The 20,400-nt window shown below is 42.1% G+C and overlaps 1 protein-coding gene and 1 long non-coding RNA gene across 2 annotated transcripts in view; one reads left to right on the top strand and one right to left on the bottom strand.

The window, feature by feature from the left end:
• Positions 1-13,829, top strand: part of ephb4a (eph receptor B4a) — a 46,267-nt gene extending 32,438 nt beyond the window's left edge. The window contains exons 5-17 of the mRNA XM_031320096.2: positions 1,281-1,433; positions 3,201-3,536; positions 3,623-3,747; positions 4,460-4,625; positions 4,932-5,031; positions 6,943-7,007; positions 7,167-7,280; positions 7,669-7,916; positions 8,028-8,243; positions 9,196-9,345; positions 9,789-9,982; positions 10,441-10,599; positions 10,933-13,829. Coding sequence (XP_031175956.1) covers positions 1,281-1,433; positions 3,201-3,536; positions 3,623-3,747; positions 4,460-4,625; positions 4,932-5,031; positions 6,943-7,007; positions 7,167-7,280; positions 7,669-7,916; positions 8,028-8,243; positions 9,196-9,345; positions 9,789-9,982; positions 10,441-10,599; positions 10,933-11,041 — 2,135 coding nt within the window. The 3' untranslated portion in view covers positions 11,042-13,829. The remainder of the gene's footprint in view (positions 1-1,280; positions 1,434-3,200; positions 3,537-3,622; positions 3,748-4,459; positions 4,626-4,931; positions 5,032-6,942; positions 7,008-7,166; positions 7,281-7,668; positions 7,917-8,027; positions 8,244-9,195; positions 9,346-9,788; positions 9,983-10,440; positions 10,600-10,932) is intronic.
• Positions 13,830-16,820: 2,991 nt separating this feature from the next.
• LOC116064740 lies at positions 16,821-19,217 on the bottom strand. Its single transcript, XR_004108600.2, has 3 exons — positions 18,966-19,217; positions 18,032-18,065; positions 16,821-16,895 (listed from the first exon to the last, which is right to left on the bottom strand). It is a non-coding gene; the product is annotated as an uncharacterized LOC116064740 (long non-coding RNA).
• Positions 19,218-20,400: the final 1,183 nt, after the last annotated feature.

Below are 20,400 nucleotides of genomic sequence, written 5' to 3'. Positions count from 1 at the left end.
CGGAAAGGACTGGCCAGAGTGTGTTGACCCTTTAACAATGCTCCACTTGGTGTGAAAGTTTATTGTTTTATTCCTCTTACTCAGCAGCTGGAGCTGCATTTCAACAGCCACCCTGGGCACATATTGCAAACACTACCGGTTTTGGTGACTGTATGTGCCATTACAAGGTGACGGGTCATTACAAATTCACCTGTGGGAGAAGTGTCTGTGTGTTGAATCTGGTGTGTATCATTTGTGAAGCTGAGAGGAGAAAGGGTTCAGACTAGAGCTGCAACTAATGACCATTATCATTATCAAATGATATATGTTATTTCTTTTATTCCATTTTTATTTGATTGATAGATTAGTCAAGAAAATGTTATATAATGATACATTTATGGTAAGAGAAAGGCCAAAACCAGAGAATGTTTGGCATCTTTGAATCAATTGATCAACTAATCCTTTCAGCACTAGTTCCGACTCATTTCACTGGTCCTTTACACTCTAAATACCGCAGCGCTGTTTTTGGTTTTAGTGACGAGATTACAGAGAGAGTACAATATTTGGATCAATAAGCAAAGGCAGTTCTTTGTGAGGACACCCACTTGTTTAGTCTTGTTATTCAGATATGGTCAGGTAGGGCTGCTCGATTATGGGAAAAATCATAATTACGATTATTTTGGTCAATATTGAAATCCCTATTATTTAACACGTTTACTCATCGACTTTTGGAAAGATGTTGCAATTATTGAACTTAAAAAACAGTGAAACAGTTAAACAAATAAACAGTGAAAACATTTTGAACTGTGATATTCCCCTTGATACTTTTACAGTTTGAACTTAGTTTTTCATTCAGAACACAAACCAAAACAAGAGTTTACTTGCAAAACGTAATGTGCAAAATAATAATAATTTTTTTCTCGATTACATTGTTTTTGTGATCGTTAGGAGCCGAAATCGTAATCCCGATTCAAATTTGATTAACAGCCCTATGGTCAGATAAAGGCAATGATAAGCAGCAGGTGAATGTCAGACATGTTTATACACTAAATAGACTGTTACTACTACCAGCTTCATCACTGTGATTGTCCTCAGTTTATGGCCCTCATTACATGGTTCTGTCTGTCATTCTACAACCATCTGGCACCTAAGTACCCTGAAATAAAACAGCACCCCGGTCTGTCTGGGACACAGTGAATGTGAAGATTTGGTGCAGTGTTGTGTAGTATTCACAGGTCATGTCCAGAATCAAATCTCATGATAATTTGCCTTCATTTGTTTTCCCCTCCTGTCTTCCCCAGGCTGTCCTGTGGGTCAGTTTAAGTCGACCTCAGAGGGACAGTGCACAGGCTGTCCAGGATTCAGCCACGCCGCCATGGGAGGGGCGTCGTTGTGTGCGTGTCGCTCCGGATACTTGCGTGCAGAGTCTGAATCTCCCAACATGCCGTGCACTAGTAAGTATGCAGAAAAACGTACTTATGCACGATACCACATGCAAATGCGGAGGTGCTAAGAAACACAAGCATCCACTTGTTTGTTTTCACTCTCTACTTTCCCCCGCTCTACTTCACTTTGTTTTTTCCGTCTCTGGTGCTATTTCTTTTTTCCCCTGGTGTCATTTAGCCAAACTTCTCTAATCTTCTTTGTGTCCTTTGTCCCAATGCTGGGTATTGAGATGCATGTCTTTTGTGGCAGGTTGTTGGGGGTAGGGCTTCCACTCCAAAGTGGAGTAGGCATTGATGGTCTCAAGTGACACATCCAAGCAGATTCAGGAATTTCAATTCAGCCGCATGTTGGATGTGTGAATGGGAGGGACTTTTTAATGAGGTGCACTCTTTAGGAATGGCCATGAAGAGGATGTGAAACAAAGTGAAACACGGGCAGGATTTTAAAAGGTTCCTGCTCTCTGCAGGTGTGATATGCCAACTAGACTTTACATCCAATTTTATTATTACTGATAACTTTAATTACAAAGGCTTTATCTTAATTATTAATCAGTTAATTAGGCCATTCATATTATAAATTATGTTATTGTACTGGTTTGTCTGTGCAATTCTGCATATCGCTTATATTTTCAATTTGTGTGCAAAATTGCAAACCAGCCGTGCCATCTGTAAAACATGCGGACATTTCCCCCAGAAAATAAGTGTTTTACATTACTGCGACAGCCTTGGTGATTTTAATAAAGTGGATTTTGATTGTTATGTCATAAAATGTATCACCTCTAAAAAAAAATCCCCACTCCCAAATGTTGAATTCAGAATTCATTCGCACCCAGATTGTCTATGATGCTGTGACCACTTTGGTTTCCACTATTAGCACTTAAGTTAGCTGCAGGCTCAGTGACAAAGCCTCCTTGGCAGGAACAGAAACTCATTCACAGTGGCTGAGTGGTATTGCTGTTTAGTTATGCTTGGCTTGAGGCAATAGCTATCTTCTTACAATTTTCAGACGGTGATCATTATCATCCAGTTTTAGACAAACGTAATTGCACCAGTTAAATTCCGCCACACATATGCTCCTGCTGTGAAGCAAAGCCACTGCAGGAGCATTGTTCTGCTTCGTGACTACATGTGCAGACTGAATAAAATGTCTTCAACACATAGGGAAAAACGTAAACAAATGGTCTGTGTGGGTCATGGAAAGGTAAAGCAGCAGTAAAATGACACAGAAGAGATTATAACTTGATTTGATGGAGACATTTATGATTGCATCAGGGCTAAGCAATGCCTATATATTAAAATGTGATGACATTTTTGACCGAATAATGTGACAGTATTTTGTGGATGACAACTGGTGCTTTCTGAGGGTATTTAGAAAAGACTAGCTTCAGAATAGGAAAAGAGAACATTTAAAGTACTAGTTTGCCATTTTGGGATTTGCATATTTGATCTCTTCAGAATTCTTTAGAGATCAATACCACTGTCCACAGTCTGTATGGTAAATATGAAGCTACAGCCAGCAGACAATTAGCTTAGCATAAATACTGGGAACAGGGAAACATCCAAAACAACAAAATAAATCTACCTACTCTACCTCTAAAGCTCACTAATGAGTTATGTTATGTCTAATTTTTTCAATAGTGAAGTACAGAAACTATTTGTGTAATGTGTCGGACTAGTACCGGAGCTTGAGGGACAATTATTCTGCTGATTTATGGTATTTCCAGTATCAGGAATGCCAAATCAGTTTAATTAAAAACAAATGTTTTGTCACTGTAGGACCTCCCTCGGCTCCGCGCAGCATCGTCACCCAGATCAACGACACCACGCTCAGTCTGGAGTGGAACGAGCCCTTGGACAACGGCGGCAGAACAGACCTGAGCTACTCCGTGACATGCTCTGTGTGCAGGTCACCGAAGGGGCCGTGCCTCTCCTGCGGAGACAGCGTCAGCTATCGGCCCGCGCAGCACGGCCTGCTGGGTCGCAGGGTGGAGGTGTGGGGCCTGCTGCCTCACACCACATACACTTTCACAATCCAGACGCTCAACGGGGTGTCTCTGGTCAGCGGAAAAGACCCTGGCAGTGAAAGCGTCAACATCACCACAAGCCATGACGGTAAGAGAGGTAGAGGGGAAGAGGTAGAAAGGTATACATTTTCTGAATTTCATGTGGTATTTATAATCCTTCTTCCATCCGTGCAGTGCCATCGCTGGTTTCTGTGATTCAGAAGAGTGACTCCACAGAGAGCAGTCTGACTCTGCACTGGCCAGTCCCGGCTCAGCCACACTACACCATCCTGCAGTATCAGCTACGCTACTGTGAGAAGGTGAGAGCCCCCTGGCAACATCTCTCAACTGTCTGGCTTAAAGTTCACATAATATTCAGGTTTCATCATTTTATTTTGAGGTGTACTACGGCTCAGGATTCGAAATTTCGCAAAGAAATGTAAACAGCATAGCACAGTGGCTAAGGTCAAATGAACTAAAAACCCAAATTGCCTGTATATTGCCTAGCCAAACAATGCCTCAGGTATTTGACAGTCTAAATTATATATTGCAGTATGTCAGCTTAAGACATAAGGCTTTTTTTCAGTGTTGCATGTGACAACTGTTGAGGCAGTATGCAGTACACATGGGTGTGTTTTTGACATTTCAGTTTAGGTTTGTGTTTTTGCTTTGACCAAAACACACAGGGAATGCCCTGACTCAGAACCACCATCATACAGCTGAGACACAAGACACTTCTGTGTGAACAATATATATCTAAAAAACATATGTAATCCTACAAAACATATTAGTTAACATGCTTCTGATTAAGATTGTGTAATGGTGTTTTAAATGCGCTGTAATTGGATTGAGTCAATTTGACTAAACTTCATATTCAACACCATCAATATCAAATTGAATTCCTATAGATGACCCTTTAGTGGCTTTCTAGCAGTCTTTCCGGTTTTTTTCCACAGTGATCTCTGTTGTTTTCTCACTTATTCCTGTTTTGCGCTCACTTCCAGTCCAGCTAACTCTGTTTTCATACGGTAGGAGCGACGTAGTGAAGATCAGTGCCACTACACAGAGAGTAACAGAAACCAGGCCGTGCTGACGGACCTCCGCAGGGCCACTCAGTACGAGGTGCAGGTTCGGGCGCGCACCGTGGCCGGTTATGGCAGCTTCAGTCGTGCAGCCATGTTCCGCACGCTGCCTGATGGTTAGTTTGCACTTGAAGAAGGAGTTTCACACACATTGCTCTTTTTTTTTCTTTCACACATTTTTTTAATTTCCATTGGGAAGGTTTTTCAGATTCTTTTCAGTCCCTGCACAATTTCTTGTTGAATGAATGTCTTGCCGCCTGTGTCCTTGTATTGAGTTGGTGTCCTTGTATTGAGCCTCTTTAATATTATAAATTCCTGTCATGTTCTTTTTTTCCTTCTCATACTTTTCTGTACTACCAATGTAAACCTCCTGTCATGATGACATTACTCTAACTCTCTTGTCTTTCCGTCTCCTCTCTCAGGTCACGACTCCGCCGCTCAGTTCTTAGTACCTGGAATCCTTATCGCTGTTGGGATGCTGCTGCTTGTCACTTTCGTCTTAGTGGCCGCCTACTGCATACGGTGAGAACGGGAAAGGGAAAGAGGCAGAGAAAACGACAGATTTAGAAGGGAAAGAAGCTGACAGAATAACAGGAAACGGTAAAATGGGGGGGAAATCAAAAACCAATAACAACGTGACCCCAATTTTACAGTTTTGCACCACTTTGTTCTTTTGTTTATAGAAATCATATCTTATCAACAGTGGATTTGCACTCTGTTACCCATACCCTTTTTTCTGTGTGAGGCAGTTCATACACAAAGCAATGCTCATGTAGTCTTTTGCTTACACAGCTAAAAGTTATCCTGCTCATTAGGACATTTTCCTTAGGCTTCATTGTTTGAGTAAATAGTGTTGGATGCTGTGTGTGTGTGTGTGTGTGTGTGTGTGTGTGTGTGTGTGTGTGTGTGTGTGTGTGTGTGTAAGAGAGACATGACGATAGAGGTAGAGGGCAGGAGACAGGATGCAGGCGTCCCAACCCTGTTTCCACAGGACAGGAGAACAATAGCTGTGACCTTGTGACACACACACACACAAACCAGTGGCTGAGGCCCAGATCTGCCACTAACCGAGGGTGGTGCATTATTGCTATTTTAGGCGTATGAGGTGGGAGCTGGAGAGAAATAGAGGAAGGCAGGGATCCAGTAGCTACAGGGTTGTTAAAGTCTTGCAGGGATGAGTTTGCGCCAGCAGAATTATAATGGAGCTGCTTGTGTCGAAGAGCAGAACCATAGGGGTTGGCTCAGGTACTCACCGTTACCACAAGCCATCGGGTGTTGTGCGTTTGAGATCACTGAAGATTGTCCAAGGCCAACAAAAGCCTTTCCTCAACCAAGCAGAGTTTTTGTGTCCAAGAAAAAACAAAATGATGAAGGTGTTTTTGAAACAGAGAGCTGTATCTCTGTTGGCTGGAGGGTATTGGTCTATAGCTCTACTGACCTCTGACCTCTCCAAGATAGCAGAATATTCAAAAAGGGGACCAATAAATTATCATATTTTGCTATGCTTGCTTGCACCATAGATTTTTCAACCCAGTCTCACTGCAGTTTGTGAAATGGTCATGTTATTTAATCTATTGATTTGTGTACACGGGGACGTTTTTCTCATTTTTTTTCATGGTGGCCAGCACGAAAATGTAAACTAATGTATTTCAATGGGAAGCATATGTCGTGATCACAGCACGACTACGGTAGCGAGTAGTATGAAATGCCGAAAATCCGCGTAAGGAGGTTGGTTGGGGTGGTGGATGGGTCAAACGATACAGGACTTTCACCCCAGAGACCGGGGATCGCGTCCCGCGTGTGGCGATTTGTTTCCCCGTTGTTGTTTTCCTAATCACAACCGTCCCATTATTGTTGCGCATCCCCCGCGGCCGTCTCCTGGCGTGTGAGGCGTCCTTTCCCCGTTGTTTTTTTCCTAAACCCAACCTCCGCCACCCTGTTGTTGTCGCGTGTCCCCCAGAGACCGCGGAACGTGTCCCGGGGTGTGACGTTTGCTTTCCCCGTTAATCTTTTCCTAAACCCAACCTCCGTATAGATGGTTCCCATTTCGTGCTGGCCACCACGAAAAAAAACGAGATAAACGTGTTGTTGTACATGAATCAATAGATTAAAAATAACATGACAATTTCACGATCTGCCGTGAGACCGTGTTGGATTTTTTTAAACATTAAATAAAAATAATCATACAATTTATGAATTCTTTTTTTGGCCCATTTTTGCTTTTTTTTTTTTTTAAATGTGTATTTTAGTCACAGAAGCGTCTTATTACTGTCATTGCATGAACAGTCAGATTGTAAGACCAGAGATTTGCATAACACTGGGCTGATAAAGCATTAGAAATGCTTGCCAAAAAAGTCTGACATCTATTCTGCAGATAGCTGCACTGCCAATCCTAATCTTTTTTTATTCATCCCAATCTCTTTCTACCTGCAGCAGACACAGCCGAGTGAAGGATCCAGAGCTGAGCGACAAAAACAGCCAGTACCTTGTTGGCCAAGGTAACAAATCAAGGACGTGCACACTAAACCTCAGCTGTGATTTACAACTCGTTCACGTCAAGAAAATCATTTTTAATGTGACCCAGCTCATTGCTGCTCATAGCACTCTAACATTTCTTCTTTTCCTTTCCCACGACTCTGTTTGTCTTTCTCTCGCAGGGGTCAAGGTTTATATCGACCCCTTCACCTATGAGGACCCTAATGAGGCCGTGCGAGAATTTGCCAAGGAAATTGATGTTTCCTTTGTCAAGATCGAGGAGGTTATCGGTGCTGGTAAGCCCCACCCGTATGCTTTCTGCATTATTCCCAAAATGTGTAAACTTTGTACTGGTCAACTCTTTTTTGTGGACTCACAGACGGTTTGTTTTTTAGCCTTACAGATTGTCCTTTTTTAAAATAACACTATTAAGGATATATCTAATTTACTAAGTTAAATTGATTCTGTGACATTTAAAACCATTGTCTGTATTCTTCTTTATCAGACAAAATTCAATATTGCAGCGTGAATAAAGCAATTAACCAGCCCTTATTCAAACAAAAGGGCTACACTAGCTGCGGGCGAGCTTTAGGTTTGCCGAAGACAATTGTCATCCTCCTAATGTGGTAAACACCAGTTAAAGAAAACAGCCCTAATGTGTGTTTATGTGTCTGTGTGCTGCAGGAGAGTTTGGGGAGGTGTGTCGAGGGCGGCTGAAGATCCCAGGAAAAAAAGAAAACTACGTAGCAATTAAGACGTTAAAAGGAGGCTACACTGACAAGCAGAGACGTGACTTCCTTTCTGAAGCGTCCATCATGGGTCAGTTCCAGCACCCCAACATCATCCACCTGGAGGGGATCATCACAGCCAGCTGTCCAGTCATGATCCTCACAGAGTTTATGGAGAACGGAGCTCTGGACTCTTTTCTACGGGTGAGTGTGAAACAGAGAACACACATTGAGAGACACAGGCACTTCACTCGCACACTGAAACACACCGCCACTTCAATCATTCTCCATCTGAACCGTTTCTCTCCTCCGTAGCTGAACGACAGCCAGTTCACTCCCATCCAGCTGGTGGGTATGCTGCGCGGCATCGCCTCCGGCATGAAGTACCTGGCAGAGATGAGCTACGTCCACCGAGACCTGGCTGCCCGCAACATCTTGATCAACAGCAACCTCGTGTGCAAGGTGTCCGACTTCGGCTTGTCACGCTTCTTGCAGGAGAACTCCTCTGATCCGACCTACACCAGCTCTTTGGTAAGATGACTTCAGATGATGCCTAAAAAAACACTTTCATTAAATTTGTCTACAGTGTATCTGCCTGTCAGACGGCATTTATTCATTTCTATATCAAATCATATTCACAATATTAAAGTGCTCATAATATGCTTTTTGGGTTTTTTCCCCTTCCTTTGTTATAGTATATCTTTTTTGTGCACGTTGTAGGTTTACAAAGTGAAAAAGCCCAAAGTCCACCCCAAAGGGAGTTACCATCTCCCACAGAAAACACTGTTCACAAACTGCTCCAAACAGCTCTATTGTAGTCCAGCCTTTACTTTCGTGACAAACGCGTGTCATTTTGCTTCACCTTGTAACACACATTATAATGCCGGCCTAGCTGCTAGTGTGGCATGTCCTCAAACCAAGCTAGTTAGAGCGGAGGCCCGAAGAGTTCAGATATTTGTATCGCCATGTCCAGGAGACCCACCCTTCTCTGCTTCTGACTGGCTAGTAGTCCTTATCTAGGTACTGCGCATGTGCGACACCTAACAAAGATGGAATAGAAGTGTGATGCCTCACTCTGTAGCTAAAACAGAGAGCTCAACACACATGGTAAAAAGAGGAGCTGCAACAATGTGTAGTACGACAAAAATATGGTGTTATTTGAAAATTAAACCATGTAAACCTATTCTGATATAACCTGTAAATACAATTATGAACCTTTAAATGAGCACAATATGAGGTCTTTATTTCATAAAAGCTAAAAATCGCTTTGTTTCCTCCAAAACGTTCAGTTCGAGGCTTCAGCAGGTGAATGGGTGGTTGGGACACTGATTTGACAAATTACTCAAGGCTTTATTTTTGTCTTTTTCAATATGGTTTTAAAGTTCATTATTTCGTCTCTATTATTTTACAACCTTTTAATTTTCCCTGTCTGAACATGTTGTTATGAAGTTTTGCCATGCTGACTGTTTTCTTTTATGTGCAGGGAGGTAAGATCCCAATCCGTTGGACAGCACCGGAGGCGATAGCCTTCAGAAAGTTTACCTCAGCCTCAGATGTGTGGAGCTATGGCATTGTCATGTGGGAGGTCATGTCTTTTGGAGAGAGACCATACTGGGACATGAGCAACCAGGACGTAAGTTTTTTTTATTTTTAAAGATGACTTTTTTAGCTTTTATTGCCTTTATTGATAGGACAGGTTAAGTAAGGAAAGTAGGAGAGAGATGGGGATGACATGCAGCAAAGGGCCACAGGTCAGAACCGAACCAACGGCCACTGCAACAAGGACTGAGCCTCTGTACATGGGGCGCACCCTCAACAAGGTGAGCTAACCAGGCGCCCCTGGATGTACATAAGTTTAAGCAAACAGCCATGTTGGGCCATACCTGAAAATGGTTTTGAAGGTTTTGTTAGGCACAGCACGAAGTCGAGCTTTTGCAAAACAGAATTTAACATTTGAATTCTGAAAAAAAGACCATGAGATCTCATTAACCATGAGATTGCCCAGCAACACTGTCGTACAGTGCACATTTAAGTTAAAGCATTGGTTTGAAAAGTGATCATTTTTCTTCCTTTCAGGTAATCAATGCCATAGAGCAGGACTACCGGCTGCCACCGCCCCCTGACTGTCCCACTCATCTGCACCAGCTGATGCTGGACTGCTGGCAGAAGGACCGCTCGGCGCGCCCTCGTTTCGCGGACATTGTCAGTGCTCTGGACAAGCTGATCCGCAACCCTGCATCGCTGAAAATAGTGGCTCAAGAAGGCGCAGGGTGAGTGTGGATGTGTTTGGGTGATTGACAGAAAACCTGCCTGATGAGGTTACAATGGCAGCAAATGTACAGCTTGAGAATGATAAAAAGGAAGCATGTCAGTCACTTCTTGATGTCCCTTTCTTTAGTGTCCATTTAGAGTTCTAACAGTCACAGGGCAGACATTAGCGTCCTACTGCCCAATCTTATGTACCACCTTAATGTCCTGCTGTGACCTGTCAACCACTTGCTGTGCCCATTTCCCTTCCTCCACATTCTGCCTGTCAGCTGGTCGCATACAGCCGAGGACACTCCACCCCTGACAAATGCCATTGTTTGTCCCTGTCAGTCACTCAGCCTCAGATTATACCTTTGCTTGTCGACTGGAATGTTGCTGCAGGATATATATAAGCTCCTCACTGCTGTTTTGAAGACAGTGTGTGTAAGTTCTTCCATTGTTTCTCTACTCTGTCCCACAGGCCGTCTTACCCCCTGCTGGACCAGCGTGCACCTTTAGCCCTCTCGCCGTGTGCTTCAGTGGGAGAATGGCTGAGGGCAATCAAGATGGAGCGCTACGAAGACAGCTTCCTGCAGGCCGGCTTCAACTCAGTGGACCAGCTGGCCCAGATCACCACACAGTCAGTTCCTTTCTCCAGTTTTCTTATCTAAACTGATACTTGTCTCTGGAGGAACATTTTCACTTTTCAATGCACACTTTCATGGTACAAGGTCGGGAAGCTAGCCTCATAGCTTTTAGTAGTAACAGTTGCAAACAGACTAAATTACTTCTTTTAAAAAGTTACATTTACATTTTCCTGAAGTGCAATTTCATTTGAATTTAAGATGATGGAAGCCCAGAGAGAAAAAAAATGTGATGACTGAAATATTATTTTAATGTCCATCAAATCTATAGCTTTAAGTTTGTTCCTGTTCTTCCTGTCTAATTAGTGATTGTTCTTGTCTGTGTTCAGGGATCTGCTGCACATGGGAGTGACTCTGGCCGGGCACCAGAGGAAAATCCTTTCCAGCATCCAGACAATGACTTTTCGGAGCAAGAGCACTGCAACCGTGAGCTTCTAGCTCACCTGTCTCCTAATCTGGACGTGCAGCCATGTACTGAGAGTACTCTGGATCCTCTCCTGTGACCTACTTTGAACACGGACTCCAAGGGAGATTGGCAGTATTTACTATGACCAGAATTTTTTTTTTGAAAAATAAACGACTAAACATGACATTCTCATCAGGATGACAAAGTCGTTTAGAGAAAGGCGAGTCCCTGTCATCCACAGGGACCAGGAGATGAAGTTGACTCATTTTTACAGTTTGTGGTGTTTTTATATCGACCTAAAGTCAGGACCTGATAAATGTGCTAAACTAAGAGGAGAGACTGATCAGAGTTTACAAAGTTTCTGTAGTATCATGTCATTTTGGAAACATAGACTGTCGACACAGTCGACTGTTTTGTTGTCGAGTAAAAAGTCACTTCACCAAAGGAGACAAAAAGAAATGCCAGTGCCAATCCAAGGATTTCAGTTGTCATATCAGTGTGTAATTATGAATGAGAACTGCTTTCACCCTGGGTGTCTTGCATCAAATCCATCTGGATTACATTACTACGTAGACATTTTTCACATCAAGACCGAACATTTTAACAGTTGGATTTCACTTCGTTTCCATTTGATTTCAACATTACCTCCTCTTCTCTCAGGTGTGATGTGTAATGCAAACTTTGGAGAGCACTGTACTCCTAGTCCTAATCAGACTTCTCTCATCTTCCTCGGTCTCTCCACTAATCAGCTCCACTGAGCGTGAGGAGAAGAGAGACAGAGAGACATATCAGCACTTTTGTCATTTCAGAGTGAATTGTAATCTTCAGTAACTCCATGTGTTTCTCTCGGCGTGTGGTTGGTTATTTCTACTGCCTGTGTTTCTGCTGGCAGCTCACTTTTATTATAGTTAGACTGAACAAGGACCAAGTGGACTCAGAGACCAGAGAACACTGTACAGTCGGTTTTCTTTGTTGTACCAAGGAAGCTATCTGGCCTCCAACTTGTTTTTCTTGATATAACGGATGCATTTTTAATTCTCTTATTCTGTATTCTCCATCTTCCAGTGCCATTCAGTCGTCTTTGTGGACTTAAATGCCAATTTTATGAAGCAGAAATCTCATGAGTGATTCATCTTGTCTCATTAAAATGTACCTCAAAGGGTTACTTTGACATTTTGAAATTCAGTGTATTATTTTCCTTCATGCTGGTCATGTAGTCGGGAACATTGTTTCTGCTTTTGCCTCAGAGCTACACAAAATGACCCTCTTGAGATTCTTAACATTTAGCATTGAAAAAATATACAGCTACCAGCTAAGCTAACATGCTAGCTTGCAGTAAGCAGTATCCATTGGTTTCAGGGTGGAATGCTAACACTGTTGAGCTGCTGTTTGATTAGCACAGCAGCTCATTCACATTTTAAGTTCAGTGTATTTTTTTCGTTCATCAGATGCTGGTTGTGTGGCTTTTGGCACAAAGCTACAAAAACATTGTTTAACATTTAGCATAGAAAACAATACATAGCTACCAGCTAACATGCTAGCTTTTAGTCCGTTGTATCCATTGGTTTCAAGGTGAAATGCTAATCATATTGTTGAGCTGCTGTTTGATTAGCTGAGTAGCGGCCCATAACATTATTACAAGTGCTTGTTGAAGAAGAATAACAGACCGGAGTTCAAAATGTTACAATATTGCTCAAAGACTTTGCATCTCTCGAAGGATAACACCAGTGTTTTTGACATTTAGGTCATGCACAATTTACCTGCAGTGATTTAGAAAAATGAAGTTTAAACGGCCACTAAAACATACTCCATCAACTATGTTGAATACCAAATGCTATGACTGCTTTTTCTAAATGTTTTTAACCTTGCCATAGAGCACTTTTGTGATTAGGTGTTTTTTTCAATTGGCAATTTGGGTTTTCCTTTTTAACATGGCATTTCTATCATAATGTGATTCTTATCTGTGGTTTTTAAAAGGTGCAAAGTGCAATCTACACACATTCAAATTCCATTTAAATGTGATGTCTAACAGAAATTCAAGTCTGGTTGCTTCACACCAAAAATGAGGTGGTGATAATGGCCACATAGTGTTAAAAAAAGTGTGGTCGAAACGTTTATACCATAAAATATATCCATTCTCTTATCTAACGTAAATTTATGTTAGGCCTTCATTAAAAACACTGGTATTGTCACACAAGAGTCTGAGAGATTCCTTTAAGGATTATGGGAAATGTGGTCTTCATATTGAAGATCTCAAATTTAACTTTGAAATAATGAATAGATAAAGTATGTTTTGATTACTGTCCTGTGTGTAGGCTAATCTGTATTCAGTATTCATAATAAAGATACACACCAGTGTTTACCATCAATGACATTGATGATAATTTTTCTGCTTGTTAACATGTCGAATGGCCTCTGTAGATAATTATCGTCATTCTCACTTTAAGTGGAGCATGACAACTGCCCATACATATGTGGACTTCTTTGTTTAGACGTCAAAGGAAGTTCCTGTCCGACCTGAAAGTGAAAACCTGTATAATTTACCTGTCTGCGGTCTGATGACAGGCTGATCTGTCCCAGTGACCCCGATGACTTCTGTCCCAAATTCATAGCAAAGCAGCTCCACCCTTGCCAAAACACACTGATGTTTCTGGATTTGCTTGAACCTTTTATTGTCTTGAGTTTTACTTCAGTGCGCACAGATGTGAGGTAAATAAATTGTTCTTGGTTCTCTTGTTTTTATCTTTGGTTTGATAATGGCTCATCTGAACTGTCTATAATCATAGCAGCAGAAATGTGCAAATAAAATGTCTAATGGGGGTATATTTTTCTGTCTTCTTTGTGGCTCATGTTGCAGACGTGCCTCTCATCTATCCCGTCGACCTGTTTTTAAAAATGACAATGAGAAACAGGAGACTGCGAGAATGAGACTTGAGTCTCACTTCCCCTATATTTTCCAGCTTTGCCTTTCCTCTTGTCGTCTGTTTCTCCAGAAAGCCTTTACCCCTTGAGGGCTGGAGGCTTGTCCTCTCCTATGTTTCCCTTCCTGGTCCTCAGCCCCTTTAATCATGAAGAGATGTTCTTTTCTTCTCCCGTGCCCCGGGCTGAGAGCAGCTTAGAGTGCAGAATAATCTTTAACTCTTTTTTTCTTCTCTTCCCTCCTATCTCCAGAGCTACCATAAACAGGCAAAGCTGCCATGGCTTCGAGAAGTGTTTAGGTTCATTGATTAATGTACTTTGATTATCTCTGTGGTCCTGACTCATTCCTCTTGTTCTAGTGCTCTCGTGTGGCCCACAAAGTACAGACCTGCACAAGTGGAGCTTCCATGTAGTGGAGATAAATAACGATGAGTAACTTTTCTTGTAAGCAAGTTTTTTTTTTTTTTTTTTTTTTTTTTAAACCCCACAGTGTGTTTTGGTGTGTCGGAGTGATTCAGTGTTTGAACGAGAGAGACAGGCATTCAGCTCTGGTTTCTACTTCTGTCAGTGCTTTGAATGACCCTTGACCCCACCGTATAGTAGAAATCTAGCCTCAGCTTTGTCTGTGTATCTGAATGGCCATTCATCAGGTCTGCTGTTGAGCAGAGAGCCAACCAGGCCGCCCTGGTTTTAGGCTTTGGTGGGTTGTGTCATTCCCCTCGCATTCCTGTGTGCATTCAAGTGTGGAGTGTGTGTGTGTGTGTGTGTGTGTGTGTGTGGGTGGATGGTAGCGGTGGGTGGGGGTTAACCAGTGGGACAGGTACATTTTTGTTTGCAAGCAAGGGGGGCAAGGAGGGAGAGACGGGATAAGAGACTATCTGAAATGGTTTCACCATGTCTTTGGCTGTGAACAGAAATTCAAAGTGTGATCCTGCATCAAAGTGTATTGTTAAAGGCGCACCCCAGCGATTTACTGTTGCACTTCCATAAAGTTGGGGGACTCACAAGAGACAAAAAAAAAGAAAAATAAGAATAGTCTAATTTGATACAGCTGATTTCGAAATATCTGGAATTTTAGCTTCTAGTATGGTTTAAGCTCCAAAAACACTGTATCCTACAATTCCAATAAAGCAACTCGATAGCATGTTCCGTTAGATCCTCCCTGCCCCTCAAATGATCACTCCTCTCAAACCCTCCAGTTTGTAATGCAGGCTTCTTGTTCAAAGCATCAAAAGTCTCACGCCTTATCCGAGATAACAGATTGATAAATAACCCTGATGACATCATCAAGGTCAGCGCCTGAAACCCTGTCCCCCACACGTTTCTGACGTTGGAATTTGAGGGGGATGTGTCTGACAATTTATGTAACTTTCATCCATTGGCCAGGTGAGGTGAGAAAGAGACTCGGGTTTGAACTTTTTCTTTTTGTGAGTGCAAACGAGTGCAACCCTATCAATGCTTTCCAGGAAAGACTGTCTGAAAGTGTACAACATCAAGCCATACAGCATATGAATGATTAACGTATCTCGCTCCTCTCAATGATGTGACCATTTGGAACAGCTAGGAACACTTTTGCTTTCCGACGTGGGCAGACGACACGTTGTACAAACTAGTTCTTTTCAAGCATATACCGACATGAAGTTCTCATGTGTAAAATTGGTGGAATGCTAGCCTGGCATCGCCAGACTAATTCGCAAATGCGTGAGCCTGGTGCTGGACGCATTATGCCAGTTACATTCTGTAAATATGTTAGGTTAGCTGATGCTCCTCATCATCGTCTAAATCCCGCCCCATGTCAGACAAACGGATGTGATTGGTCCGTCCAGAATCTGGCTAACTGGAATTCTGTGAGGGGGGCCCGACGTATGCCAGAGCAAATGAAACATGAGCTTGCAGATTTGTCTGGTTTCCAGGCTAGTGGCATGCCCCTTTAACATGTAAAAGTAGCTCTGTTTTTGGAAACTACTGACTAACTTAATCTTAATCTTCTTTTTGGATCTGCAGCAATGCTTTGAACAGCAGAAGCTTGAAGATGGATGAAATGATCATTTCTCTCCCTCCACTTCAGGTGCCTGATTTCCTTCCCGAGATGACTTGCAGACAATTTCATCAAAATGGCCCAATATTTCTGGGCAAATCCAACGAGCAGCCAGCTAAGATTATTTTTCTTGTGTACGCAGCGTGATTGTGGAGAGGCACATTGCGCGGCTGAGCGCTTCCACTCTGTTTCGTATTAAATCTGATCACTGGGAAAGTTGTCCCTTCCCGCTGTTCTACAGCATTTCTGTTGACTTTGCTGGAGCTTCTGCCAGGCCATCGCTGTAAATAAGAATTTGTTTTTTGCTGACCCACCTGGTCAAATAAAGTTGTACGAATTTAATTATACTTTCATGCTGCAGTACAATTTGATGTGGAATTAGTCTTGTACTTTTCATCATACACTTAATCCAGTTAATCAATGTAAACCTTTAGATTACAGGCCCCTGCTGTCCCCTCAGTGCTATTATTGTTATTATTTGTTGTAGCAGAGTATTCAAATATTGTTATGTTATCTCCTTCCATGCTGTCACCTCCAGAATGAATTTATTTTGGTGTAATCTCAATTTATTTGAGTTTTATGCAATTTCCACAGTTATAGATCCATGTCTGCTCCTTTGTGCATATGTTTGCTCATAAAAATGGATTATTCATAAAGCCAAATAGTTTTTCCAATACATATTATGACTCCAAAACGACCATAACATACAGTATATAGCTGGTATGCACTTCTTCTTCTCCAGACCTCAAAAGAAGAGGAGGTGTTAGTGGGATGAAGAATGCAAATATGAACACCTTCAGGACGAGCGACTGGCCCCTCCAAAGGTGTTTGCAGGTTCCTGCTCTGTCTCAGCTTTGCCTTCTGTGAGGAAATGAAAGGAGTGTGACCTCCTCTGCTTTTTATCCTCTCTGTGTGAATCCCCTGGCATTCTGAAACTCAATCCACATGCGTCAAGGACCACAAGGGGGAAAAGTAGGGAAAAACTATCAAATTGCTCTAAAAGTCAGAAGTAGTGAGGTGTTGTGTGACAAAAATGTGTGTGTGTGTGTGTGTGTGTGTGTGTGAGTGTGTGAGAGAGAGAGAGAGTGTGAGAGAGTGTGTGAAGTGAGATTCAGAAATGGCAAGCATCTCATGTTAAAGATGTTTCTGATCAGTTTGATTGACGTCCTTTTTGAACTCTGCTTATTGAACTCAGATTGATGAGTTTACTCTTCGGTGTTGTGCTTCTCTCACACAGGCCTCACCTTCAAGTCCTAACTCAACCTAACTCCTCCACACCTCTGAACCCCATAAGCATAAATCTTTACCATCTGCTGAAAAATGCATAGGCTATCCACCAAAAGTCACCCCCCTCATACACTGAGAAACACGGCCTTTTCTTACCACCAGACATTTTTGAGGTTTAATCAGAAAAGGTTTGTAGAACTTTAAGGATTTCTGAGAAAATAACCAGTTTAAAACATCTACGGGTTGTTTTTTGTGCTTGCAGTAAAGCCCTCAGCTTTGTCTGTTTATTCTGTTTTTCATGATTACAGTGAAATCTGGTATTTCTATTTGTATTGTGGTCATAGCTGTTTACCTTAACTGGATGTTTCCCCTTCTTTTTCAACATTTAAATTATATAGTTTGCCAACCAATAGCCTAAATAAGCTATTCTCATAGATGAGCAGTAAACACTGGATATTCAAATAAATGTGCACTGCAGAACAGATTTTGCTCTTAAATGTAAAGTACGAACCTAATTCAGTCCCTTTTTTTGGGGGGGGGGGGCTGCTGCGTGAATGAATGCAGCTCCTTACACAGCAGGCCTACGGATTAAAGCACCCCCTTCTGTTCCCCCGGGGCACCCCCTAACCTACACCCGCTGTCCCAGCCTGCTTCGGATAAATGACAATCCATCACAACTGTTGATTATACTGTAAAAACATGACCACTCACGTTCATCACTGACCCCATGAACAAACCGTGTTTTCTGGGCTCGCATTGTGACAGTCTGCAGGACAGTCAGGACCGTGTGTGTGTGTGTGTGTGTGTGTGTGTGTGTGTGTGTGTGTGTGTGAGTCACCTTTTTTCAACATGTGCAGAGCCCACTTAGAAATCTGAGGAAGGAGCACATGGTTATGATTTAATCAGCATCTGGATGCAATACAAGCAGGTTTACAAAGTATGAAGTGTGTCACTGAATGTGTATTGAATGTAATCAGATTACACAAATGAAGTAACTGTAATCAACGCTGTGCATACTCTCTAATTGTACACAGTCACATGCAACGACCACCACGCCTTTTCAAATACATAACATACCCAGGATAAAAGAATTTACCCCCCCCCCCCCCAAAAAAAAAAGAAGGCATTGGCATTATTTATTGTGCTATGAGCTCCCTCTAGTGTGCAGAAACTATACTCTACTAAATATAATAGCTACTGAAAAATAATAATTAATTTTGCTCACGTGTATCCTAATCCATACATTCAGGCTGGTCAGTGTAAGGGAAAATAGGAAGTTAATGTAAGCTTGAAATATGAAATACATCCAGACCTTCTGCATATCAGACATGGATGCATGTGAGCTACTGCTTGTGCAGAGACGGGTTGCCCTGTGTATGCAGTGTCTCAGCATATTTTGATGCTTGACATCGGTCCAACTTCACAATTAGAAGAACATGCTGTCTGGATCAATAAACTCGTGTCAAGCATTCAGCAGGGTGTGTTAATGCCTGATAATTTTTACTCTGTCACAGTCTGTTCACACAGTGTGCTCTCCGAAATAAAACACGGTGTGCAGCCTGCGCCATTGCCTCCACATGTCTGGATCAGACGAGGACACACAGAGCAGAGAGAGCAGCGTGTGTGAAATGAGTTCAGAGTTGTCAACTGTAGTGTCCACAAGTCATGTCAAATAGGCTACATATTCGGTCAGCGTCCATCTCCAATGTGTTTGTAAATGTGTTTTTTTGTATTATTGAGTTTTAAAGGTGAGGCGCTCATCAGCATTTTACCTGTTGGTGACAATGTCTGTCTCTTCGACACATCACAGGGAGGATTCGTCTACTGCTTAAAAATGAATTGAACTTTAGCATTTCATGATTCCCGCACGGTAACTTGATTCGAAAGGCAGACATCAGTAGACTATGATTCAGCCGCGCTGCTTTGTCGCCTCCTAGCGGTGATGGGAGGATGTGGCACCCTGAAGAAAGAAAAAGGAGAGTCATGTTTCGCTTGGCTGACCAACCACAAGTGGAGGTGTGAGAGGAGCCTCAACACACGCACACGCACACGCACGCACACACACACACACACACACACACACACACACACACACACACACACTGTCAAACACCCTGCTGTATATTTATACTTGGTCTACATTTTTAAAAGCACGTTAAGCCATTTGATGGTTGGCTTTGTTCACAAGCACAGAGACACTAATCTTTCCCTGCTAAAATGAAGCCCTTCTCCTGTTTGTCTGAAACTCAATATGGAAAATATTGTGTGCTTGTATAAATATATTCCATGCCTTTATAAGTATATAAATTTGCTCTTTGGGGACGAGGTTGAATGCATAATCATCTTACTCTGACCAATCATTCTCCTTACTCCCTTTCATACCTACTGTACATTATGTAAATGGTTATGTATATTTTCATAATTTCATAACAACAAGAGTGCCACTTCCCAACCCCAACAACAGGTACATGGAATTACAAACAAACCAAATCAATACCTCATAGGTGGTGAAGCATTACAGTATCATAAAACTTGTTAAAGAATTTCAGCATATGATATTGTTTGTGAGAAAAAAAAGAGGTGAATTCTTAGGGACTGTATGGAAATTATTAGGGGGAAGTGGGGTTCTTAAAAAGGGGAGGATCAGGTTGTTTTCATTTTGCTGAAGCGAGGGTATTCTACATTTTTTGGGAGTGTGGGGAAGGGTCTCGAGTGTCTCTCCAGAGAGCCCGTCGTTTGTCAGCATCTTCACACAAACGCCCAGGAAAGTAAAATGTGTCAATTTGTTATGTTGTGAAAATGCTTATTCCATTCACATATTAAGGTTTAAATTGGAAGTACACTATAAATTTGTGTGTACTTTTGGTCATTGATGGCAAAATAAATAAAAGGGCCTTAAAGTAGCTAAGAGGAACATTTCTTAATTTGTGTAATTTTCCATCTGATGATAAATGACCTGTAACAGCAACCGAGACTAACAGTGAAAAGAACAGTATTTTACATAGTTTTTATGAATGCCTTTGCCCAGGTCCGAATTTTCCGCAAAGTCACAAAATGATTCACAGCAGGTAGACGGCGCTACAGAGCACACATTCTGAAGGGTCACAGATTTTGGTATTTGGTACATAAAACTGGTTGTTTTCATCAGTGATATGTAACAGGTTTGGAAGGTACAGACAAATGATGTCGTTGTGCTGATGCTGTGGG

This window comes from Sander lucioperca, chromosome 13, assembly GCF_008315115.2.
Source record: "Sander lucioperca isolate FBNREF2018 chromosome 13, SLUC_FBN_1.2, whole genome shotgun sequence".
Classification (NCBI taxonomy): Eukaryota; Metazoa; Chordata; class Actinopteri; order Perciformes; family Percidae; genus Sander; species Sander lucioperca.
Note: the sequence above shows the minus strand (reverse complement) of the source record. Positions and strands in the feature narration are given on the sequence as shown.